General features: G+C 43.7%; 1 protein-coding gene across 5 annotated transcripts in view; it reads right to left on the bottom strand.

Moving 5' to 3' along the window:
• LOC129695419 (coiled-coil domain-containing protein 171-like) overlaps nt 1–27,451 on the bottom strand; it is a 254,013-nt gene that overhangs the window by 168,497 nt on the left and 58,065 nt on the right. For all 5 annotated transcript variants that reach the window (XM_055632349.1, XM_055632347.1, XM_055632346.1 and 2 more), the window contains exons 7-13: nt 25,672–25,764; nt 21,109–21,269; nt 20,809–20,947; nt 11,408–11,510; nt 7,604–7,710; nt 3,543–3,632; nt 2,635–2,835 (exon numbers count right to left, since the gene is read on the bottom strand). In XM_055632349.1, coding sequence (XP_055488324.1) covers nt 2,635–2,835; nt 3,543–3,632; nt 7,604–7,710; nt 11,408–11,510; nt 20,809–20,947; nt 21,109–21,269; nt 25,672–25,764 — 894 coding nt within the window. The remainder of the gene's footprint in view (nt 1–2,634; nt 2,836–3,542; nt 3,633–7,603; nt 7,711–11,407; nt 11,511–20,808; nt 20,948–21,108; nt 21,270–25,671; nt 25,765–27,451) is intronic.

The raw sequence follows: 27,451 nt of genomic DNA, 5'->3' as shown, positions 1-27,451 counted from the left end.
TTTTATCATTAGTTCCCGTTACCACTCTTCTCTAAGTACCTCTGTCGATGGTAGGTCTATATTTAAAATACTATTATATAGATATGATATTAATTTTTGTGAGTCAGCTTCAATATTCATTGCTTCTTCCAATAATTCAGGAGTTATTTTTTAATATCCTTGTGTTTATTTTTTCATGAAATCGCAAATCTGAAGATATTTAAAATATTGGTTGTTTTTTAGTTTAAATTTTAATTGTAATTGTTGGAATGATAGTAGGTTTCCCATTTCGTACATATCCCCGATCCTTCTAATTCCGAGACTTTCCCATTGGTTATATGTCTTATCAATGGTTTAAATAAAGGGTTATTCGCAATTGGCATTAACAATGATAAATTTCTTAATTTTAAAGATAATTTTATTTGTTTCCAAATTCTTATTTTACCATATATAATTGGGTTCTTCTTATATATTGTGTTATTCAGTTTTTTTCGGGGAGAAGAGGATCGTTCCTATATTACAAGGATGACAATCCTCTTTCTCCATTTTTTATCCATTCTGTCTGTTGGGTAGAACTATCCAGCCAATAAATTATATTCTTAATATGTACTGCCCAGTAATAATACATAAAATTCGGAAGTGAAAGAGGAGTAATTTAAAGGCCAGTGCATAAGATGGATGTCCCCAGGGCCTGATGGGATCTATTCCAGGTTGTTGAGGGAAGCAAAAGAGGAGATTACAGGGGCCTTGACAAGTATCTTTGTTTCTGCTGTTGTCACAGGCGAGGTCCTGGAGGACTGGAGAGTGGCCAATGTTGTTCCTTTGTTTAAGAAGGGAAGTAGAGAAAATCCAGGGAACTCTTGCCAGTGAGCCTCATGTCAGAAGGAGAGAGACTTTAGGAGAGAATTCTTCGACATAGGATTTACTCCGATTTGGAAAAGAATGGGCTAAGGAACTGCAGACGCTGGTTTACAAAAAAGAGACCGTGCTGGAGTGATTCAGCAGGTCAGACAGCATGTCTGGATAGGTGACATTTCAGGTCGGGTTGGTTCAAACTGATTGTAGTGGTGGGGGGGGGGGTGTAATGCTGGAAGAGAGGAAGGGGAGAACAAAGCCTGGCAAGTGATTGGTGGATGCAGGCGAGTTACATTTATATAGGCAGATGGTTGGACAAAGACCAGAGATGAAAAGACAACAGATGTGAGATAAAAATATGTGCAAATTGTGAAGCCAGAGGAAGAAATGTAGGCGGAGGGAAAAATATAGGTGGAGGGAGAAATATAGGTGGAGAGAGAAGGGGAGAAATGGTCGCGAGTCCAGGTATTGCACAGGGGAGGTGACGGGGGTGGGGGGGGGGGGGGGGGGGGGGGGGGGGGGGGGGAAGAGGATGGGAGGTTAGTTATCTAAAATTGGAGAATTCAATGTTCACACCATTAGGTTGTAAGCTACCCAAGGAATATGGAGTGATGTTCCTCCAGTTTGCTTGTGGTCTCACTATGATAATGGAGGAGACCCAGGATGGATAAGTCAGTATAGGAATATATGGAGTCAAAATGGTTAGCAATCGGGAGATCCAGCAGGTCTTGAGAAACCGAGCACAATTTGGTGAAACGGTTGCCGACTCAATGCTTGGTCTCACCGATGTAAAGGAGGCCACATCAGTAACACCAAATGTAGAAGATGAAGTTGGAGGAGACACGTGAACCTCTACCCCACCTGAAAGTACTGCTGGGGTCTCGGAATGGACGTGAGGGAGCAGGTGTACTTCTCCTGCGGTTTCAGGGGAAAGTACCTGGGAAGGGGATAGTTCGAGTAGAAAGGGATGAGTGAATCAAGGAGTTGCGGAGGGAGTGGTATCTGCAGGACCAGGGGAAACATATAATTGTTCCTTCTAGGGACACAGAGGAGATGCATGTGAGGAATCCATTTGTGACATGGTGAAACCACATTTACTAAAGAAAGATGATATCTCGGATGTCCTAGAATGGAGTCAGTTTCCAGTAGAGATCTTTATCCCCATGTCAGTTTGAAGAAAGGTCCTGACCCGAAACATCACCTATCCATGTTCCCTAAAGATGCATCCTGACACACTGAGTTACTCCAGCACCTTGTGGCTTTTATTTGCCAGAGGAAGCATAAGGGTGGGTACAATTATAAGGTTTAAATGTCATTTACACATGGAAAAAAAAGGCTTGGATGGGCCAATTGAAGGCAAATATGAACTGCTGAGGAAGATTCCTTAGTCAGTCAAACAGCATAGAAACAGGCTCTTCAGATCTGAAGAAGGGTTTCAACCTGAACCGTCACCTATTCCTTTTCTCCAGAGGTGCTGCCTGACCCGCTGAGTTACTCCAGCATTTGGTGTCTATCTTCGGCCCATCTCATCCATGCTGACCAATATGCCCAATCTAAGCTAGTCCCTCTACTTCTTTCCTATCCTACTCCTTGATCGTCATGTACGAGTTGGGCCGAAGGGCCTGTTTTTGCATTGTACAACTCTATACCCATATACTTGCCTCAGAAATGAAACTGCACAGCAGAGTGAGTTTGACCATCAGCATCAAAAAAACATAATGAAACAGGTCACATTCGAGGAATTTGCATCTTAATACATATATTCAACATAAGAATATATCTTACTGTCCATCACAATACCTCTACATCCACTTGATGAGCTCGTGTGAGCTTTTGAATTTCATTTTTAGCTTCAACATTGGAATTTTTCTCCCTCTCAAAGCAATGTTTCACATTTTGTAGGTCCATGCTCATAGCATCAATAAGGGCATCCTTTTCAGCACATTCGCTTCGCCAGTGGTTTAACTTTTTATTTGTAACTGCCAGTTCTTCCTGAATTTTCTGTGCAACAAGAATTGATGTTTATTAAAATAAGACATTCTCTACCTCATTTGGCATGCAAACCATAGAAAAATCAGTTATTAAATGAAGAGCATGAAAGCACATAAGCGTATGAGAGAGAAATGAATGTAAGGCAACAGCAATTGGGCAAGTGGTCAAGACAGAGCAATGTTAAATACAAGAGCACAAGAGAGACAGACGTGGTTGTAAAACACAAATTGGGAGGCAGCATGAGATTTTGAAAGAATGCATAAAAGTAAAAGGTATATAAACAAGGCCATTGAATATAGAACAAGGGGACAACAAGAGGAAGTATGCCTGAGGGAAACAAAGTGCTTGAGGGAGAGATAGACAAAATGTATGCTGAAAAGTGGGTTAAAGTAGGTGAGAGGCAGGAAGGAGTGTGGAGAAAATGGGAGACAGGGGGAGCGAGGAAAAGAAGGAAGAAAGGAGGAGGAGGAAAAGGGCAGGTAGGGGGCGGGGGGGGAAAGAAAGGGGGAAGGGGAGAAAAAGGGAGGGGAAGAGGGGGAGGGAGAAATGGGGACGGGGACAAAGGGGGGGTAGTAAGAGGGATGAGGAGAATGGGGGTGGGGAGGAAGGGGGCGGGGAGAAAGGGGGTCGGGGGAGAAAGGGGGGGGCGGGGGAGAGAGAGTGAGAGGTTTATTTATATAACTGGAATAGCTACATCTGATCAAAGAGCGTCGTACCTCACGATTTTCATTCCTTGACCAAATCAGTTCTTTATATGCCTCACACTGCTCATTTATCTTGTCGTACAAATCCTTCACTCTGTTTAGCTTCAGCAAAATATAAAAATATGTAGATTAGAATATGTATTAAAGTTTGGTTCTGCAGAATTCAATATCTAAATGCTTCAGTTTTTGTTTCTACAGAGCCATGCACATTTCATATTTTATATCCATCCAAATGAGATTATTTTTCTTTACCAATTGCTTGTGTAATGTTTCGCATACAAATGCTTAGTTTCAAATATTTGTACTTTTTAACTTTCATGGTTGACAAATTTGACATCAAATCCAGCAAGAAATTGTCTGTCAAAACAACAAAACTATTCCTGTTTATAAAACTTATTGCTTTATCATCTTTTAAAATTGATTTTGCCATGATAGCATTTTTGTACTAATATTTACTTGGGGAACAGAATTTCATACATTGCTGCTGGCAACTGGATTGTGAGAGATTGTGGGAGAGTGAGAGAGAGAAAGAAGGAAAGAGGATTTAATTTAAGCACTATAAATCTATTGATGTATTTACACCATGCTCTTGTTGAACATCATATCTAACACCAACAGTATTCAGCTGACAATTTTTACTCTTGGCATTGCCCATACTGCACAAATGTCAGGCAAATAAAACATCATCGTCCCCATCCCCTTTTGTGCAAAAAGTGTGCAAGCTCCAATTGCATGTGGAACTAAATCAATGCAGTAGCAGATTCTCTGTTTTCAGTTTTGAGCCTTCAAATTTGTCTCAGTAGAGCCCTTATTGTCTCTATAGTGGTTTACTTCAAGCCTAGACTGACTCAAATCTCAGTTATAAATACAAAGGTATGCTCAAAAAAATCTGTACTTTCTTACTTTTTCCTCTTGTAATGACCTCTTGCTAGGTCATATTTACAAGGAGAGACAATACTGAATAAGATATATAGACACCCTGTAAATTCAGTATTTTACCCAGAGTAGGGGAATCGAGCCGGTGGATATGTTTAAGGTGAGGGGGGGGAAATTTACCAGGAACCCAAGTTGCAACTTTTTCACACAAAGGGTGGTAGGTGTACGGAACGAATTGCCAGAGGGAGTAGTTGGGGCTGGTACTATCACAACGTTTAAGAAACATTTAGACAGGTGCTTGGATAGGATAGGTTTAGAGGGATATGGGCCAAAGGCAGGCAGTTGGGACTAGTGTAGATGGGACATGTAGGTCGGCGTGGGCAAGTTGGGCTGAAGCTTCCATGCTGGATAACTGTATGACCTATGAGTAAGAACTGAATGACTGAGCTGCCAGCCCACCAGGGTTGAGTGACTGAGCTGTCAGCCCAGGAATCCATTCAGCCCACAATGTCCATACTAGCCCTCTGGAAACCAGTCCCTTCGGCACACAACACCCATACTAGCGCTCCACCTTTTGACTCCCATGGCTATCTGGACTAGACTTCTTCCCACCCTGCTTCCTGTAAGGACTCTATCCCCTACTCCCAATTCCTCCTTCCACGCCGCATCTACACCCAGGATGAGGTGTTCCAAACCAGGGCATCGGAGATGTCCTCATTCTTTAGGGAATGGGGGTTCCCTTCTTCAACTATAGATGTGGCTCTCACCAGGGTCTCCTCTATATTCCGTAGCTCTGCTCTCATTCCCCATCCTCCCACTCTTAACAAGGACAGAGTCCCCTTTGTTCTCACCTTCCACCCCACCAGCCGTCACATATAACAAATAATCCTCCGTCATTTTTGCAACCTCCAACAGGATCCCACCACTGGCCACATCTTCCCATCTCCTCCCCTTTCGGCTGTCATCAGAGACCGCTCCCTCCGTAACTCCCTGGTCAATTCGTCCCTTCCCACCCAAACCACCCCTTCCCCCGGTACTTTCCCTTGCAACCGCCGGAAATGCCACACTTGTCGCTTTACCTCCCCTCTCGATTCCATCCAAGGACCTAAGCAGTCTTTCCAGGTGAGGCAGAGGTTCGCCTGCACCTCCTCCAACCTCATCTATTGCATCTGCTGCTCTAGGTGTCAACTGCTCTACATCGGTGAGACCAAGCACAGGCTTGGCGATCGCTTCGCCCAACACCTCCACTCGGTTCGCATTAACCAACCTGATCTCCCGGTGGCTCAGCACTTCAACTCCCCCTCCCATTCCGAATCTGACCTTTCTGTCCTGGGCCTCGTTCAAGGCCAGAGTGAGTCCCACTCCAAATTGGAGGAACAGCACCTCATACTTCGCTTGGGCAGTTTACACCCCAGCGGTATGAACATTGACATCTCCATTTTCAGGTAGCCCTTGCTTTCTCCCTCCTTCCCCTCCACTTCCCAGCTCGCCCACAGCCTAGAGTCTCCACCTCTTCCTTTCTTCTTCCCACCCCCACCCCACATCAGTCTGATGAAGGGTCTCAACGTCACCTAGTTCCAATAATTCCTCTGTCGATAAGTTTGCTGACCTACAGATCACATCAGAATGGTGTCAAGAAGCCAGCCGTCAATGGACAAATCGCTTTAATTCCTGTTGTCACACGAAACTGCAGATGCTGGTTTACCAAGGAAACACACAAATTGCTGGAGTAACTCAGCAGGTCAGGCAGCATCTCTGGTGAACATGGATAGTTGACATTTCGGGTCGGGACCCTTCTTCAGTCTGATCACAGGGGTAGGGGGTAAAGAAAGTTAGAAGACTGGAAGGGCTGCCTGACAGCTGAATCACTCCAGCGTTTTGTGTCTTTGTTGAATTTCTGTTTTTGCTGTAATAGCAATACACTATTATCCTTTTGATACACTCCACCAAGTCATTGTATAAAAGCATATAAGATTTTGGATGAGTGACATTATACTTGGGGAATTAAAATTTGGTTGGGATTGTGCTGCGATATGTCAAAAGCATGTCCTCAATATGATATTGGCAAAATAATCACAAAAATTATTCTTGAAGATTCGTTAGAAGTTAGGTAATGTGACTGAAGTAAAAATAAATCAATCAGAAGAGCTGTCAAAGGTGCAGGGAAAGCAACTTAAATTGGAGAGATCATTAGATGGGGTGCACAATGCAGGCCAATACAACATCCCTCAATCCGCACAAACTAAAATGAATCCTGGTGGTTAAGCGAGAATGAATCACAAATTTGAGATATCTATTGCAATAGTAGCTGGCAGATTATGTCCTTTCATTCCTTGTATGGCTGTGAATCAGTCTTTGGCACATAGTGACAACTGTAGGGTCAGTCACAAGTCACTGTACTTGTATATCTCAAGACAGACCATCAGTTGGACTCCATAGCCTGTGATTTATTTTCCCCAACAGTTCATTCTTCTTTCTGTCAAACTATTCCCTTTGGCTTCCACGAGAGCCACCCTCCTTGTCTCCACTCTGCTGTCTGGCACAGGTTCACATCTAAAGATACTTTTGGAGCCAAAGCCTGCAGAATCAATCCCTTTGCACTGCTGGAGATCGTATGACATTTATCTGAGTAACAATTTATCATGTTCTCGTTACTTTTGCACTCAATAGTTCCGCATCAGCAGATTTCTATTAAACATCTACTATACTACAGTATATTCCTGATGCTGAGGCATCAAAAAGGTTTTTTTAAACAGCTGTTCAAAATGTATTTCTGTCATATTCAATGCCCTTTGAAATGCAGCATAATTATCTCAACTCTCCTTTGCAAAACAAAGATGCAGACATATAAAACACATGACATTCTGTAATCAGAGAATGCAATCTTTCTGATGGTCTGCTCATTCAGCAAATAGCCAAATTAGTAAATATGCAAGGAAGCATTAGAAGATATATTTTGCAACTTATCAGACAAAAGCACCATTAGAATCCAGTGCGGCATTTAACAAGTTCATATCTGAAATGATGAGGAGGCACTATAATATGGTGTGCCTTTCTTACATTGTACTCTCCCGTCACAGGTATCAAAAGCTACCAATGCTGGACTAAAATTTTCTATGCCCTTTGTAATGAGTGGGTAGTTAATACTTCCACACACCATGGGTTGGATCATAGGCACCAAACAATGCGAGTATTACCTCATTAGACGTGTCTTCTAGCCTGCTCTGGTAATCTGTCATGGTTTGCCTCAAATTCTCAAGGACGACAGAGGGGTTTAACAACTTATCTTTGTCCCTTAGATTGACTAAAGTAGAAAAAAGAAAGATAAATAAACTTTTACATTTCATATCATCACAACATAGTTAGAAACCTCAGCCAAAGAGTACACAATTTAGTCAGAAATCACAACATTTAAATGACATAAAAATTGAAACCTCATCCCAGGTATAGGCAGCTGGGATATGCCTGTATCCCCTGGAGTGCAGCCCTGGAGGAATTTCGGAACTGAGGAGCAAGCTACAAAAGGAAATCAGGAGGGCAAAAACTGGACAGGAGATAGCTCTGGCAGATAATATTAAGGATAATCCCAAGAGATTTTGTACATACAGTGAAGGGAAAACAGTACTTAGAGAATGGGGCCCCTCAGGAATCAAAGTGGTCAACTCTGTGTGGAGCGACGGGAGATGGGCAAGATCCTTAAAGAGTGTTTTTACCATTGAGAAAGACATGTGGACCTGCTACCAGGGCAGTCAATGGAAGTGTCTTAACAGCAGTCAGTACTACGGTGAGGCCCTGGTCTGTCCTTTTTTTTTTGCTTCCAGTTTTTTCCCCTCACTTTCCCCAACTACAGTCAGTCTAATGAAGAGTCCTGACCTGATTGAGTTACTCCATCATTTTGTGCCTATCTATGCCATGTGCCTTCTTTACTTCACAGATGTAAACTAATGCATTTCAGAGGGACTAAGCACTGGGATATTACAAACAATAGCAGGATATTGTGTGGTATGGTGGCATAAAGGGACCTTGAATGGTACATTCATATATTATTTTGAGTAAATGGAGATGGTCTTTATGGTAATTAAAAGGCATATCTTTTCCAGATGCGTAGAATAGTTGTGAAATTAGTTCAAATTGTTTACAAGCTTGTTTTTTTACAATTTGAGTACAGGTCACAATATTGTAGGAAATATGTGGTTTTGTTGGAAGTGGTACTGAGGAGATTGACAGTAAGTTGCTCAATTGGAAAATTGTAACAATGAGGACAAAAAATTGTAAGTGACAGAGCATGAAGATTTTCAGAAGATCTTTGATAAGGTGCAGCATGTGAGGCTGCCCATGGTATTAGGAATATACTAGCATGGATAGAAGATTGACTTAATGGCAGAAGGCAAACAGTGGGAATAAAGTGTTTTTTTTTCTGCTTGGCTACTGGTGGGTAGAGATGATCGGGGTCAGTGTTGGGTCTGCTACTTTTCACGTTGTATATTAATGATTTGGATGATGGAATTGTAGCCAAGATTGCTGATGATACAAAGATGGAAAGAGGGGGATCTCATGAAACGTACCATGAAATAAAGAAAGGGCTGGATAGAGTGGATGTCGAGAGGATGTTTCCACTTGTGGGAGAGTCTACGACCAGAGGGCACAGCCTCAGAATAAAAGGAGGTACCATTAGAAAGGAGATGAGGAGGATTTTCTTTAGTCAGAGGATGGTGAATCTGTGGAATTAATTGCCAAAAATTGTCAGCGATGGCAGCCGCGCCAACAATCTGTCTGTCTTTTTTTCGTCTTTTTGTTACTTTTAATGTGTTAAATTAAAAGTATGTGTTAATGTTCTCTGGTTTGCTTTATGTGGGGGGTGGGGGTCAGGGGTCAGCTGGTGGACTTGCTGCCTCACACGTCAGAGATCTGTGTTCGATCCTGTCCTCAGGCACAGTCTGTGTTGAATTTGCACATTCTCCCTGCAAGCGTGTGGGTTTCCTCCCACATCCCAAAGACGCATTGGCTTTGTAGGTTAACTTGGCTCTGTAAAATTGTCCCTAATGTGTAGGGATTGGGTGAGGAAAGTGGGATAACAGAACGTGTGAATGAGTAGACAAAAATGCTGGCGAAACTCAGCAGGTGAGGCAGCATCTATGGAGCAAAGGAAATAGGCGACCTTTCGGGTCGAGACCCTTCTTCAGACTGATGTGAGGGTGGGGGGGGGGGGGGGGGGATGGGTGGGGGGGGAAGAAAAAAGGAAGAGGCAGAGACAGTGGGCTGAGGGAGAGCTGGGAAGGGGAGGAGCAAGCAGGGACTACCTGAAATTGGAGAAGAAAATGTTCATACCGCAGGAGTATAAACTGCACAAGCGAAATATGAGGTGCTGCTCCTCCAATTTACGGTGGGCCTCACTCTGGCCATGGAGGAGGCCCAGGACAGAAAGGTCAGATTCGGAATGGGAAGGGGAGTTGAAGTGCTGAGCCACCGGGAGATCAGGTTAGTTAATGCGAACCGAGCGGAGGTGTTGGGCGAAACGATCGCCAAGCCTACGCTTGGTCTCACAGATGTAGAGCAGCTGACACCTGGAGTAGCGGATGCAATAGATGGGGTTGGAGGAGGTGCAGGTGAACCTCTGCCACACCTGGAAAGACTGCTTGGATCCTTGATGGAGTCAAGGGGGAGGTAAAGCAACATGTAGCAATTCCTGCGGTTGCAAGGGAAAGTGCCAGGAGAGGGAGTGGTTTGGGTGGGAAGGGACAAATTGACCAGGGAGTTACGGAGTGAGCGGTTCATTGCAATGTGTAAAAAGAGTTGAGATACTGTATTATAATTTTGCTGCATGTTATTGTGGTATATATCATGTCTTGATTGGTGAATATCATTAGTTTGTGACTTTATTTGAAGCAGAAATAATATGCGAATGCTTCATTGAGCATAATTCCGACTGGTAACTACGCACTTCGTCCAAGCACATTATCGCACGTGTCATGCAAGCCGTCTTAAATGACCACCTAAACTGTCATTTGGCAACTTAAAAAGCTGCCTAGGTTGCCCGGCTGACAACAGAGAAAAAAGGTTAAGTGAGAGCCCTGCTCAGGGCAAATGTTATTGCGCATGTCGGCACAAATGACATGTGTTGGAAAAGGAATGAAGTTTTGTAAAATAATTATAGGGAGTTCAGCAAAAGGCTAAAATGCAGGACCACCAGGTTAGTGATCTCTGGGTTACTCTCAGTGCCATGTGCTAGTGAGGATAGGAGCAGGAAGATAGGACAGATGAATGTCTGGCTGTGGAGTTAGTGCAGGGGACAGGGATTCTGATTTTTGGACCATTGGGATCGCTTCCGGGGCAGTGCAAGTCTCTCCTTATAACTTAAGCCCTCCAGTCCTGGTAACATTCTTGTGAATCTCTTAATCACCCTCTCTGGTTGTAGAAAGTAATTAAATTCACACAGTGCATTCCATGTCCGTCTCTGTGAAATCCTTGTGCTTTAAAATGGGAAAAACTGTGAACTGCATTTATTGGCAAGTTATTAAAAAGTTTTTCAATACTGTATATATACCGATCACTTCTATGATCTTCTGAGAAAACACAATGCACATTATTGTCCTAAATAACCTTCCTAAGTTGGCAATAACCAAGCTGTTTGAGAAGCTGCAGTGTTTTGGCTCAAGGAACAGAGAAAAAAAACATCTGGTTCCTTTCCAGGCTTTTTACTTAGAAATCCATGAGTGCCTCTTTCCCTGCTGGAATTAGATATAACAAGCTCGTTCTTACTGCCTGTCACGCTGACCCTGACACTTGTAAATCAAGCACTAGTTCAACAGCAATAGGCCCACATTGTGTCACGTTCTCTCAGTCTGCTTGGCCATTGCACTGCTGGGAAGACCACTCATATCATATCATCAAATCTTGGCATGTTGACAAAGGGGATTATGGAGGCATCTGCAGAACTCACACCATGCAATGTTGCTTGGAACACTGACAGCCACATCTGTCATTTCACACCACAAACTAACCTGATGACCGTGAGCCTGACACAGCAAAATTAGCCAAAAGGAGTTCCAGCTCTCTCATGCTGCCCCCATATGTCTCTTCCAGGAAAGCATGACGCTTCTTTGCCTTATAAGAGAAATAAAATTTGGCTTCAATAAATATATTTCCAAACAAAGGAACTAACATTCAGAAGCATGGAACAGAAGTAAATAACATGTAACAAATAGGTATGTTGCAAAACCTACCTTCAGCGGCGCTGCAGATCTGTCGCTGCCCGTGTGCGCGATTTTGGCGCCTTTGAGAGGGGGTGCGGGTTTAAAACGCGATTTTCTCTAGGCTATTCAAATCGAGGTTGTTCAGCCTACTTAGTTGCTGACGAAAAATTGCTGCGAGGTCCGTTCGCTGCAGGTATTTTTAAACTATATTGGTTAATTTAATTGTTATATTAAGTTAAAAATCATCCTCTAAACCGCGACCACCGACAACGGGACGGATCTCATGTAGGGAACAACGGAAGGTAGGTTGTTTATTTTTACATTAAAAATCACTTCTTAAGATCCCTTTATGCAAAATTTTATGTTGCGAGTAGCTAATTTGGGGGCCCATTAAATCCTGCAGTATTTTACTGGGCATATGGGGTACAAATCCACCGCAATGGGAACTTTCCAAACCAGCGAGTTCCACAGAGTTCCACAGGATCCCACTCGAAAGCCGATTTAAATGGCCATTAATATAATGAATTCTTTGTGAATGTTATTTGGACACTTAGGCTATTTAAAAATTTTAATCTTTTCTTAAGAAATGGATAGATGTTTAGATCTAGTAATTGAAGTTTGGAATTAGCTACAATTGGAAAACTAACTAATTATATGCTTTAATTTCAGGTCATCCAAGTAAGATTGTTTAATATTTGTTTCAGAATGCTTCAATGTATAATAACTGAAAATGTCTTTCAGTTCTCTTAATTTTTAATAAAGTTATGGCCATTTCACTGTCCTCGATCACAGTTTTTGTGTTAAGTCAATGGAAAATCAACAGGGAACAAGATGCTAATTTCCGAGTATGAAAATGGCCATAACCTTTTTAATACTGAAGATATGAAAGTGAATTAGGTGTCAAATTAAACTTATTTTTGTGCTTTATCTGATGGGATAAATTGCAGACTTGATTTTTTTAATCTCAAAATTTTGTAACATTGCTATAACAAACCCGCATTTTAACGAACCCCTTTATAACGGATTTTGGGTATAGCCAACGAACCTACCGATGCTACCCCCCACTCTCACTATCTCCCCGGACCCAGAGCCCCGGTTTCCGTTGCCATTCAACTCGCAAGGTGCACCAGCAAGCCCTTCTTCAGCCACCGCTCAGTCTGGTTGAAATATCTGGTGTTGTGGCTCACATTGTAGCTCCTGTGTAAAGCACTTTCTTCGGGCCGCCACCACTGACAGGAAGTGCTCAGTTACTGTGGGACTCCCTCACTTCCCACCTGTCTGTTGCTTCTTTCTGTCGGCGTGGCTTTGTCTCCTCCCTGCCCGACTGCCTCTACCTCCTTCCCTTGTCACCCTGTCCACTTGGCCTCCAACCCCCACGCTCTCTCCTCCTCCTTCTCCCCGGAATTACCAACATACTCCACCTTGGAAGTGGCAGCAGGTGGGGGGGGGGGGGGGGGGAGCCCCACGGAGACTGAGCATGTCATCGTTGACAGCGGCAAGAAAAGACCACAGTCGCCAGGGGCTACAATGTGAGCCACAACAACAGCTCTGTCCCCAGACCGTGCGGTGGGTGATAAAGGGCTCACTGGTGCAGACCAGCGACATTAACATCTAGTTTTCAGATAAAACTATAAAATGCTGGAGTAACTCAGCAGACTGAATCAGCCTGCAAAGTGACCTTTTGTAGAAATATCGAATATGGATGTGTTGGATGCAGAGACTGCTGGGTGAAATGTAAGGATCAGTTTCGGATGCAGGTCAGAATGGATTGGATAAGGTGGGGTTTTGTGTTTAGTTAGGCAGAATCAGGTAGAAACAATTAGTCTGCCAGGACAATCCTCCTGTGGATTTTGGGAAGATGATATGGGGTTTGGGAACTATAAGCTTGGAGGCTGTGGAGGAGAGATTGCTAGAGGCGATGAGGTTGGTTACGGTTTGGAAGATGATAGCTAGTGGTTCGTCGTGGCGTCATGGTCAAGAGGTAGGTATGAGGAGATGTCAGAGTAGACAACTGGCCTCAACACGCTGGAGGTCAGCCTACCAGACTACATCCTTTGTCCCTTGTCAGTGGATTTGTTAACAATATTGGGATTGTTACTGAGTGAATGGAGGGTTGCGTGTTAGAGAAGAAGTGATTAGAGTGGGTAAGGGAAGTCGAGAACTCAAGAAGGTTGATGTGCTGACAGTCAGAAATAAAAAGGTGCAGAGAAGGTAGAAAGCTGGAAGGAGGAGTCCAGGAGGAGGTGGCACATTGGCGCAACAGGTAAAATCCTGCCTCATAGCGCCAGTAACCCGGGTTTGATCCTGACCTAGGGTGCTGTCTCGGTGAATTTGCCTGTTCTTTCTGTGAACCCGTGTTAACTCCTCATGCCCCAATCAAAAATCATTGAGACATGGGCATAAATAAGGTCACTGCTGAGGTCAGCCATTCAGCATTGGATAGAGATTCTCATTCATGAGGGGATAGTGAAAACTTGACCTGGGTTGGGTCAGGGGTCAGACCCAGGCTCGAAGGAGGACAAGGGGGAGAGGGGGCCTAGGGTGGCACCTTGGAGGGAGGATGGGGGCTCAGAGGGGGGAAGAGGGTGTCTGCAGGGTGGTGTAGGAGTGGGGGGCACATGGCTGAATATCGCTCAATTAGTTAAAGTCAACATATATTTATTAAAACCAAATAACGGTTTAAAAAAGATATAGACACGCTGGTTAAATGGGCAGATGGATGGCACAGCTAGCAGATCTGCTGTGCCACAGGACCAGCAGCAGGTTCATTCTTCACTTTCTGCTTGTGTGGGGTGTGCATGTGCTTCTCATAACCATGTTCGTTTGTTTCCTCCAGGTGCTCCAGCTTTCTCTCACATATAAAAGACAGGCAGCTTAGATGATTAATTCACCACTGGAAATTGCAAACTAAGTGTGTAGCAGTAACTGGCTGGAAATGATGGGAATGTGTGGAGAATAAAATGGGATTAATGCAGGATTCATGTAAATGGATGTTTGACACACAGGATGGATTCAGTGGACCAAAGAGCTGTATCTGCTGTGTTCTATGCATTCTTTAATCCCTTAATTGCAGTGTTACATTTTAATATTTAGAATATCAATTTAGAATAGAGTCAATATTAACAAAAGGACAAAACTCTACGAGTCCACGCCGACCAGTGATCACTCCATACACTAGCACTATCCTACACACTAGGGACAATTTACAATTTGCAGAAGCCAATTAACCTTCAAACCTGCAAGTCTTTTGAGTGTGGGAGGAAATCGGAGCACCCGGAGAAAACCCACGCGGTCACGGGGAGAATACACAAACTCCGTACAGAGTCGGAATAGTCCGCATAGTCAGGATTAAATCCAGGTCTCTGGTGCTGTCCCAGTCTATATTGAGAAAGTTAAAATCCCTTATGACAACCCTCGACATAAGGAACTGCAGATGCTCGTTTGCAAAAAGAGAACACAATGTGCTGAAGCAACTCAACAGGTCAGGCAGCATCATTGGAAGACAAGGATAGGCAACGTTTCGGGACAAGAAACTTCTTCAGACTAATTGTAGTAGGGGGAACAAGCTGGAAAAAAGTTGAGGGTAGGACAAAACCTGGCAAATAATAGATGGGTACAGGTGAGGGATGTGGGATAAATGGGCGCACATCTGGGTGGGGCACAGGGAAGGGTGCCGCCCTTTCCCCTTACCCCTGTTCCTTACCTCTGATATCCCTTCCTCTGGCTTAATATTTAATTCCTTTCCTTAACTCATGGTCTTTTGGTTTCTTTTCATCTCTGTTCTTTGTCCACAGATTTACCTATAAAAACTCCTCTCACTTGTATCCCTTGACCGGTCATCCTCCACAACGGTATCCAAACTTGTTGTCATGGGGAATAACCATATAGAATTCCTGTATTTTCTGCCTACTCCCGGTGATCGCCCATCGTCCATGTTACCATGGATCTGGTTCACCATGGGACCTGTTTTTCTGCTGTATGACTCCATTTCCACCACTATAACTTTATCCAGCTCGATCCAACCTCAGCTCTCATCTTCCATCTATCCCCTTCTTTGCTCTCTCTCAGAGCCTCACAAATCTTATCTTCATCTTCCAATCTCTGGCCTCACAGATGTCTTTTATCCACAGCCGCATAGAGGACTGCTCAATTTCTAATATATTTTAGTTTTGCTTTATTAAAAACATATATTTCCGAAGAAGAGATTGGCATCTCACTGTTGGATGCAATAGATTAAATGATTTAGAGTCATATAGAATAGAAAAAGGCCTTCTGGCCCAACTTTTCCATGCTGATCAAAATGCTTCATCTGTGCTGGTCCCACCTGCCCACCTTTGGCCCATATCCCTCGAAACCTTTCCTATCCATGTACCTGTACAAATGTATTTTATATGTCATAGTACCTACCTCAACTACCTCCTCTGGCAGCTCATTCCATATACTCACTACCCTCTGGGGGAAAAGATTGCCTCTCAGATTCCTATTAAACCATTTGCCTCTTCCCTTAACCTACCTCTGGTTCTTGATTCCCCAACTCTGGGTAAAAGGCTGTGCATTCACCTCATGATTTTATACACCTCTACAAAATCACCCCTCAGCCTCTGATGCTCCAAGGATTAAGGAATTAGCGTGCCCAATCTCTACTTACAGCTCAAGTCATAGCAACAGCCTCGTACAGCTTTCCAGCTTACCAACATCCTTCCGATAGGATGGTGACCAAAACTGAACATAATACTCTTATGGACCCCAGCTATGCCTGCCTCTTTGTAGGGTACATCGAACAATCCCTGTCCCAGACGTACACTGGCCCTATCCCTGAGCTGTATCTCCAAATATATTGGCAACTGCATCGGGGCTACCTCCTGCACCCATGCAGAACTCACAGACTTCATTAACTTCACTACTGATTTCCTTCTGCTCTCAAATTCACTTGGACCATCTCCGACATTTCCCTATTTTTTTCTTGATCTCACCGTCTCCATCACAGGAGATAGACTATCGACTGACATCTATTATAAACCTACTGACTCCCACTTCTTCCAACGCTGCCTTCTGCAAAGACTCTATCCCCTCCTCCCAATTCCTCCATCTACGCTGCATCCGCGCCCAAGATGAGGTGTTCCATACCAGGACATCTGAGATGTCCTCATTCTTTAGGGAACAGGGGTTCCCCTCTTCTATCATAGATAAGGCCCTCACAAGAGTGTAAACAGTATCCCAAAGCTTCGCTCTTTCTCCCCCTCCCCCCAGTCGCCACAGGGACAGAGTCCCGCTAGTTCTCACTTTTCACGCATTAGCCTCACATACAGTACATAATCCTCCGATATTTTCCCCACCTCCAACAGGATCCCCCTTCCCGCTTACCGTAGAGACCGTTCTCTCCACAGCTCCCTGGTTAACTCATCCCTTCCCATCCAAACCACCCCCTCCTCAGGTACTTTCCCCTGCAACCGCAGGAGATGCAACACCTGTTCCTGTACCTCCTCCCTCGACTCCGTCCAAGGAACCCAACAGTCCTTTCAGATGAGGCAGAGGTTCATTTGCACCTTCTCCGACCATTCTGACTGTCCTCCTGATTAAATTTTATCTTAGTGTGCTTCGTTGCCAGCTTCCTCTAGCTACATTTTCTTTGATCTACTTCCTTTAATCTCATATTCACACCTTACCCTTCCATATCTCTGGCTCCCTCTCCCCACACTCTCAGTCTGAAGAAGGGTCTCGACTCAAAACATCACCCATTCCTTCTATCCAGAGATGCCGCCAGACCCGCTGAGTTACTCCAGCATCTGTAGTTCCTTCTTACAAAATACTCTAAATGTGGTCCCACCAACATCTTGTACAACAGCAACATAACATTCCAACTTCTATACTCAGTACCCTGACTGATGAGGGCCAATGTCTCCAAAGCCTTCTTTACTACTCTATCTACCTGTGACATCACTTTCAGGGAACTATGAACCTGCACTCCTAGATCCTTCTGCTCTACAACACTCCCCAGGCCGACCCATTTCCTGCAAAGCTCCTGCCCTGGTTTGACTTCCCCAAAATGCAATACCTTGCACTTACCTCTATTAAATGACATTACCCATTCTTCAGCCCACGAGCCCTGCTGATCAAGAAACTGCTTTAATGTTTGATAACCATCTTCACTATCTAAGATGCCATCAACTTTAGTGTTATCTGCAAACTTACTAATTATGCCTTGTACATTTTCTCATCCAAATCATTAATATAAACCACATACAGCAATGCCCAGCAATGATCCCTGAGGCCCACCACTGGTCACAGGCCTCCAGTCTAAAATACAAATTCCACCATCAGCCTCTGCTTCCTTCCATGAAGCCAATTCTCTATCTAGTCGGCCAGCTCTCTATGTTTCCCGAACTTGCATGACAGGTAGGTGGGCTGATTAGCAGGTTGTAGACCACACAAACATTGTCAGCGTTGTGTATAGTGAGGGAAATTGCCAAAGGATTCAGCAGGATTTAGACCTTTGGGATTTAGAATTTGGGAATATAAATTGGCAGATAGATTTTAATCTGGATAAGTTTGAGGTAGTTGCACTTTGGGAAATGTAAAGGAAACTGTACAGTAAATTGCCGGGCTATAAGAAGAATTGTTATACATAGGGAACTCAGTCTTTTAGTATAGTTTAGAGATACAGCATGGTAACAGGGCCTTCAGCCCACCAAGGCCATGCCAACCATCGTTCCTCCCGTTCATATTAGTTCTACGTTATCCCATTTTCATATCCACTCTACACTCTGGGAACAATTTACAGAAGAAAATTAACCTACTAGGGCATAGTTACGATGTGGGAAGAAACCTGAGCAGCTGGAGGAAACCCAAGCAGTCACAAGGAGGACATGCAAACTCGACAGGGACAGCATCCGAGGTCAGGGTCGAACCCAGGTTTCTGGCGCTGTGAGACAGCAGCTCTACCGCATGTGCTACTGTGCTTGGGGGCTCAGGTCTTAAGACCGATACAACATGGAAACAAGACCATCGGCACAAGGTGTCGATAATGATCAAACTGGTCAAACTGAACAAATCTAATTTGCCTGCATTTGGCCCCATCTCCCTCAAAACCCCTCCAATCCGTATGTCTATTCAATGTCTTTTGCAAGGAATAATTCTATCTGTATCTATAGCTTCCTCTGGCAGCTGATTCCAGGCACGGACTACCCTCCAATCTAAAAGTTTGCCCGAGGTCCTACAGCCTCAAGCTTTAGAATCCACTACACTAGAAAAAACACTATAACCATTTACTTTTTACGAGCCCTTCATGATTTTGTGTACATCAATAAGGTTACCACTCAGCCTTCTATACTCCACAGAAAAAGTCCCAGCCCTGTCCAGCCACTTCCTATAACTCAAGCCCAAGTAGGTAACATCCTGGTGAATCTCTTCAACACTCTTTCCAAATTAATGACATTCTTCCTGTAGCTGGGTGAGCAGAACTGCACATAATGCTCCAAGTATAGTCTCACTAACAACTTGTACAACTGCATCATGTCATCCCAACGTTAGCACTCAATAAACTTTCCAATCAAAGCAAGTGTGCCAAACGCCATCATTACATGTCCATCACAGGGGTTACATCTTCTGCGGTTGCATAGGACGGTATGTTGATCAACATCACCACCAATTTTCATTTTGCACTCAAATTTACTTGGACCAATACCGACACCTCCCTCCCCTTTCTTGATCTCACGGTCTCCATCACAATAAATAGACTATTGACTGACGCCTATTACAAACCCACTGACTCCCACAACTATCTTGACTACACTTCTTCGCACCCTACTTCCTGCAAAGACTATCCCCTACTCCTAATTCCTCTATGCCGCATCTGCGCCCAAGATGAGGTGTTCCATACTAGAACGTCTTCATTCTTTAGCGAACGGGGATTCCCCTCTTCAATCATAGATGAGGACCTCGCACATGTCTCCTCGGTACCCCGCAGCTCCGCCCTTGCTCCCCCTCCCTCTAGTCGCAACAGAGACAGAGTCCTCCTAGTCCTTACCTTCCACCCCATCAGCTGTCGCATACAACACATAATCCTCCTAAATTTCCGCCACCTCCAATGGGATTCCACCACTAGCCACATTTTCCCATCTCCACACCTTTCCGCCTTCTGCAGAAACCGTTCCCTCTGCAACTCCGTGGTTAACTCATCCCTTCTGACCCAAACCACCCCTTCCCTAGGTACCTTCCCCTGCAACCGCAGAAGATGCAATACCTGTCACTTCACCTCCTCGACTCTGTCAAGGGACCCCAACAGTTATTTCAGGTAAGGCAGAGGTTCACTTGCAGCTCCTCCAACCTCATCTACTGTATCCGTTGTTCAAGATGTGGACTCATACATCAGTGAGACCAAACACAGACTAGGCCTTTGTTTTTCGCGGAATACCTTTACTCAGTCCTCGTGAACCAACCCGATCTCCCGGTTGCTGGACACTTTAATTCTCCTTCCCATTCCTACACAGACCTGTCTGTCATCAGTCTCCTCCATTGTCAGAGTGAGGCTAAATGCCAATTGGAGGAACAGCATCTCATATTTTGCTTGGGCAGCTTACAGCCCCAGTGGTATGAATATTGATTTCTCTCTCTTCAGGTAACCCCGGCATTCCCTCTCTCTCTCTATCCCTCCCCCACCCAAGTTGCACTAGCTTCTCATTTTCACCCTACTAACATCTTACAATGACCTTTTTCCTTTATCATCATTACCTTTTTGGATATCTTTCATTCATTGTTCTTTATCTCTCCACATCACCGTATATATCTCTCGTTTCCCTTATCCCTAACCAATCTGAAGAAGGGTCTAGACCCGAAACATCACGCATTCCTTCTCTCTAGAGATGCTGTATGTCCCGCTGAGTTACTCCAGCTTTTTGCATCTATCTTCAGTTTAAGCCAGCATCTGCAGTTCTTTCTTACACATTACTCTAACATCCCTCTGCTTTACATCACATTCCATGGCCCTACTGTTCACTGTGAAGGTACTGGCCTGATTTGATTTTCCAAAATGCAACACCTCACACTTATTATTCTATTAGCCATACTTCACCCAGCTGATCACGATCCTGCTGTAATTTTTGATGACTATCTTCATTGTCTAATATACCAGGCAGTACATAGTCATTTTTATCTTGCAAATAAGCATAGATACAATACAGCTGAATGTTTCCCATATAGTTTATTCTTACTTTTGTTACTTCATCACAAAGATTTTCAAAACTTTCTTCATGCCTTTGAAGTCGTTTTGAAAGATCGGCAATCGCATCATTCTTCTCTTCCAATTCAATTGTCAATTGAGTTTTTGTAGCAGTATATTCCTTTTGTAATCTTAAAACACATGAAGTGCAAGTTTTTGAATGTGAATAATACAAAACAATCAAAATTGTGCGCCAATGTTCTTGTGAGGTTATGAAACTTTTTACCAATGATTCACTTATTGTCTTCAAAATACAATGCATCAGAAATAGGCAGATTACGTAAACGCTTACTTCTGTAATTGATCTGTCGATTCTACAACTTTTGTTCTCTCCCGTTCATACGAGAATTCAACATCCCTGAGTTGTTGCTTGATCATTTCCAAAGTTGACACTGCGTTTGCATGGCTTGATTTTTCCACTTCCAATGCATTCTCAAGGTCACGAATCCGTAACTACACAAAAAAAAACTAGAATTCAAAAAATTGGTATCATAATGGGGGAAACTGATAATTACAGCTGAAAAATTGAATAGGTTTTGACCATTTAGTAGATTAATAAGATAAATGTTTAAAATGATGTAATATTGTAAAGTTATATATTGTGGCATAAATCTAGGCATGAATATGTGGTTTAATTGCACACATTCCAAATATGAATATAGGTTAACTTAACACATATCACAAGTAATTTTTACCCAAATATATCGACTAATACAGTACAAGTGTAATTGAATGGCAAGGAAGACTAAAATAGATGGAAGTTCAGGAAGATCAACAATCTCTGAGAAAGGATGTGCTGGCTCTAGAGTGGGTCCAGAGGAGGTTTACAAGAATTATCCCAGAATTGAGTGGGTTACCATATGATGAGTGTTTGATGGCACTGGGCCTGTTTACACTGGAGTTTAGAAGAGTGAGGGGGACCTCATTGAAACTTACCGAATAGTGAAAGGCTTGGATGGAGTGGATGTGGAGAGAATGTTTCCACTAGTGGAAGAGTCTGGGATCAGACTCATCCCAGGAGATGAAGAGAAATGTATTTAGAGGGAGGTGAATCTGTGGAATTATTTGCCGCAGAAGGCTGTGGAGGGCACAGATTGATTCCTAATTAGTCCAGGTGACATGGGTTATGGGGAAAAGGCAGGAGAATGGGGTTAGGAGGGAGAGATGAATCGGTCATGAATGGCGGGGTAGACGTGATGGGCCAAATCGTCTAATTCTGCTGCTATCACGTATGACGTTATGACCCGAATAACAATTAAGAAGTTGTAGCGGCACCAAACATGGTGAACAAACAGTTGCTTTATTCAAACATCACATGTAAGTTTGGTCCTCTAACATATTGTCATTGCTGCTGCAGCTGAGCGAGGGTGGCGTCTCGAGCTCAGCTACCTGTCGACTCTTGATCTCTTGTGTAGCAGGACACTCCCCATAACCCATGACGTCACGTGACAGTCCTCATAACCACTGACGAGGGTTTGACCATAAGTAGTCTAATTATCAGCTGACACCACAGGACCCGCCCCCCCCTCCCAGAACCGGAGGAAGGAAAACGAGCAGGCCAACGAAACGTGGCAGCCAAAACTCATAAATGCACAACGAAAAGGAACAGAACACGTTAACCTTCTACAAGAAGGTGTGTAAGCATGGTTGAGGGCGGCTCCTGCTGAGAGTCGGGACGGTGGGGCCCGCGGACGCAGTCGAAGCTCCGGCTGCAGGCCACCTCAGCCGCATGCTGAGGGGTGCGAGGAGACCAATGCAAAAGCCGCAGGATGGACGAGACAGTCGCATCTGATCGACCAGCAAGGGACCGTGTCCCGAGAAATACGGCACCCAGCAACGGCTGGGAGATGTCGGCAACAATGCAAACCAAAGAAAAAGAATAAACTAACAGCTAAACCCGGCTAGGTCATTACAGTGTAAAAAAGTGAAAAGAAATAAAACAAACTACAGTGAGCAAACAAGTCCAAAGTGGTAGGAAAGTTCAAATTGTCCGGTGTCTGATGTGAAGCTGTGCTGGAAGTTGGAAAACTGGAGGTTGCAGTAACATCATCCGATTTGAAATGGAGCTGTTGCTGGCAGTCAGGCTGCAGAGACACCATCCGGCCTGAGATGGCGTTGTTGATGGCGGTTAGACTGCAGAGCCGGCATCTGGCCGGAAGGTGACATTGTTGACGCCTGTCCGAGCAGGCCAAGCGTAGTATCCGTCCTGCCGCGGCGGCCATTTTTGCAGTCGCTGCGGCGGCCGTGGTAGTATGCCGCGGCGGCCATTTTGGCAGCCTGCTGAGGAGGCCTTCAAAGCGGCCAACCGAAGCGATTTCTGGATGTGTGCAGGGCAGCCGGCATCGATGGGTCTCAACCCACCGCTGTAGGTAGGGTCTCCACCCACCGTCGCTGGTGTTGTCGGTGACCGGCTGTGTTGCCACGTCCTCGGCGGAGACTGGAAGCTGCCGGGGAATCCGTCGTGGGACCACCAACTCACGACCGGCCGAGACCGCACCCCGCTGCTGGGCCGACCGACCACAGACCGACCGGACGGGTAGCCAGGGTTCTTTGAAATCCGCGCTGGCGACGTGCAAAAGGATGTCTTCTGGCAGCCACCCCAGGTAGGCCCGCTCGATCGGTAGGCCTTGAGCAGCAGCCGGCAGGGTAATGGGAGTGCCCGCTCTCTCCCCGATCCCTGGGCCGTTGGGCGGGCGGCGGTGATGCTGGGAGTGGGAAGGTTGCTAAACTCGCAGCTCCTGCAGCAGCTGGTGGGGGAGCGGCAGCAGCCGCGGCCTCTCAGCCCCAGTGGTCGGCTCCAGGCAGGTCATGCGGGAGAGATTGGCAGCCGTCAAAAAAGGTCCTATGACCCGGGCGGCCTGCGGCATACCTTACCGTAGGGCCGGGTTGGCGGCAGCATCCTTCAGCAGGGCTGGGCTGTCGGCTGCAGATATCAGGTCTCCCGAGGCTGCGTGCGTCGGGAGAAATCCAAAATCCCAATTTGGATTGTCGTCGGTCACCGATGTAACAAACAGTTGCTTTATTCAGACATTACATGGAAATTTGGTCCTCTAACATATTGCCATTGCTGCTGCAGCTGAGCGAGGGTGTTGTCTCGAGCTCAACTACCTGTCGACTCTTGACCTCAAGGTGAGATCTGCTTATGTAGCAGAACACTCCCCTTAACCAATAATACCACATGACAGCCCTCAAAACTACTGACGAGGGTTCGACCGTAAGTGGTCTGACCATCAGCTGACGCCACAGGGTATAGTAGTAATTTTAGCATTCAAAGCTAATGTGCAATTCGGATAATCATGTACAATGGTGTTCAATAGAAGTTGCTGACTCCTAGTTAGGTTCAGTAGAGACTGTCTTAGCAATTTGCGCACATTTTTACAGGAATGATCCAACACGCAGTGTAAATATATGTAGATGTATTTAACACTTGCCATACAGGATCCAACATTACAACCAAGTGTCACAGTGACCAGACTGCACAAAACCCTGTTTTACTACGATCCTCATAACAGGTAATGCGGAAGCAGTTCATTGTTGGCAACGAACAAAAAAATGTTGTAAACATTCCTCTTCCTCTGCAGTCAAGATTAAATAAAATTTCATCAAAACAAATGTTTAATGAATTATACATTGACACAATGATTGCAGGGGCATTTAGTCCAGCTGCATGGGAAAGAAAAACAGCATTTCAGATCAGAAGCCTCTCATTAGTCACAGTTTTGCCGTATAAACTTCCACCCTCATAAAACATAGAACAGTATTGCATAGGAACAGGCCCTCCAGTGTTAGGTCGTAAGGGATAGAAGTAGAATTAGGCCATTTGGCCCATCAAGTCTATGCCTTGATGGGCCAATTCTATCTTTCCCTCCTAACCCCATTATCCTGCCTCCCCATAACCTCTGATACCTGTACTAATCAAGAATATATCTATCTCTGTCTTAAAAATACCAACTGACTGCCTCCACAGCCTTCTGTGACAAAGAATTCCACAGATTCACCATCCTCTGACTAAATACATTTCTCCTCATCTCCTTCCTAAAAGAACATCCTTTATCCTTCACATCCTGGACATCACAAACATGAAACAGTCACTCACAGACTCATAGGTTCAGAGAGCATAGAAACAGGCCATTTACCCCAGCTTTTCCATGCCGACCAAGGTACTCTATCTATAATAGTCCCACCTGCCCACATTTGGCCCATATTCCTCTAAACCTTTCCTGTTCCTGTCCAAGTGTTTTTTAAATCTTGTTATAGTATCTGTCTCAATTACCTCTCTGGCAGCTCATTCCATATGCCCATTACAATCTATGTGAAAAAGTGGCCCCTTAGATTCCTAATAAATCTTTCCCCTCACCTTAAACCTATGTCCTCTGGTTCTTAATTACACTACTCTGGGTAAACAACTCTTTGCATCTACCCTATTTTCGCCCCAGTATATGTCTAAGGTTTTCTTGACCACCCTATCTACCTGTGATGCCACTTTGAAGGAAATAAATAGCTGCCCTTCTATATCCCTCTATTCTACAATACTCTCCAGAGCCCTGCATTCACTGTGTAGGGCCTGCCCTTGGTTTGACTTTCCAAAATGCATTCCTCAGCCCACCTGCCCAACTGATCAAGATCCTGCTGTAATCTTTGAAACCATCCTCGCGATCTAAAACACCACCCACTTTAGTGTGATCTACAAACTTCTTAATCCTACCTTGTACATTCTCATCCAAATTGTTGAGACTCAGCAGGTTCTAAGCCCCTAAATACTTTTTGTTTCTTTGATGAGATTAAAACTGATGAAAAGTAAGATTTATGCAGCTACATACAATTGGCTGTTTCAATTAGGATTACTGAGATTTACCTGAATAATTTCAGAGTTGAACTTTGACTCCAGATGGGCAGCCCTTTCTGCCTCAATATTTTCTTCCAATAGTTTCACTCTTTGTTTTCCCATCTGAAAGTCATGCAGTTGTGAGATTCATTAACACAAGAGGGTTAACAGACATGCATGGATATTTCTGCACTTTTTTTAAACATTAAACTTTTGGTAACAAAAAAATTGGACTTTGTCTTTGTATTTAAACAGCCCAAATATTGATGCACATTATTTTTCTGCTTGGATTTGACATATTGGTTGGAAATTATGTGGGGATTCAGATAGCAAAGAAAATAACTGGAAAATACTTAGCTTCACAACTTTCAAACACCAAATAAATAATGTTGAAATAGAAAGAGTGTATGAAAATACATTTCTGGGTGTGATTCTTGATCACAAAATCTGCTGGAAACCGCATATAAAACATGTGAGAGCAAAAGTAGCACGGAGTATTGGAGTGATGGGGAAAGCAAGGCATGTTTTGAATGAGAGAGCACTATATTCTGTACAGCTCACTTGTGTTACCGTATTTAAATTACTGTGTGGAAGTATGGGGTAACACCTACAAAACCACCTTACAATCACTAAGCACACTACAAAAAAGAGCTATTCGTATAGTAAACAATGTAGGATATCATGAACACACCAATATACTGTATTTAAAATTACACACCTTAAAGATTAAGGATCTGGTAGAATTTAAGACTGCACAAATAATTTATAAAGCAAAAAATAAACTGCTACCTGTAAACATACAAAAACTGTTCAAAGACAGAGAGGGGGGTTATAACTTTAGAGGGAAATTAAACTTGAAACAGCATTATGCTCGGACCAATTTAAAAAGGATGTGTATTTCCCCTTTGTGGGGTGGTTTTGTGGAATGGTCTTGACGAAACGATTAAACAAAGTATGAATATAATGCAATTTAAAAAAATGTACAAAAGATATATCTTTGAAAAGTACAGTAATGAGGAAGGAGAATGTAAATCTCACAGATGTTAATGGTGCTTGTTCTTTTTATTCTTTTCTTTTTTTGTTCTTTTTTTCTTAATAGCTTGATTGGAGTAGTTTTATTTGAATTGTCTGTTTAGTTTATTTTATTGAATTTTGCATTTGTTAATGGTGAAGAATGGGGGTAGGACTTGACAAGCATAGGCTTCTTCCTATCCCTTTTCGAACGAGTCTAATGTGTATTATGTTGAAATTGGCTTTTGATTTTTTAATTTATGTATGTACATATATGTTATGTATATGTGTATGTGTGTATATGTGTATATGTATGTATGTATATATGTACCTGTATATGTATGTATGTGTGTATGTATTTATGTATATATATATGTATATATATAATTTTCCTTTTATTTATTCTTCATCTTTTCTTTTCTTCTTTTTTATTTAATCGTTCGAAATAAAGATAATCAAAAAAAAAAAAAAATGTTCATACATTTTGGTTTCAACGGTGTTTGTAATTGCTCAGGTGTGTTTAATGCAGGTATAAGAGAGCTCTCAGCACCTGTCTTTCCTTCAGTCTTTCCATCACATTTGAAAAACTTTTATTGCTGTTTATCAACATGAGGATCAAAGTTGCACCAATGAAAGTCAAAGAAGCCATTATGAGATTGAGAAACAAGAATAAAACTGTTAGAAACATCAGCCAAACCTTAGGCTTACCAAAATCAACTGTTTGGAACATCATTACGAAGAAAGTGAGCTTACTAATTGCAAAGTGACTGGCAGGCCAAGGAAGACCTCCACAGCTGAT

This window comes from Leucoraja erinacea, chromosome 3, assembly GCF_028641065.1.
Source record: "Leucoraja erinacea ecotype New England chromosome 3, Leri_hhj_1, whole genome shotgun sequence".
Lineage (NCBI taxonomy): Eukaryota > Metazoa > Chordata > Chondrichthyes > Rajiformes > Rajidae > Leucoraja > Leucoraja erinaceus.
Note: the sequence above shows the minus strand (reverse complement) of the source record. Positions and strands in the feature narration are given on the sequence as shown.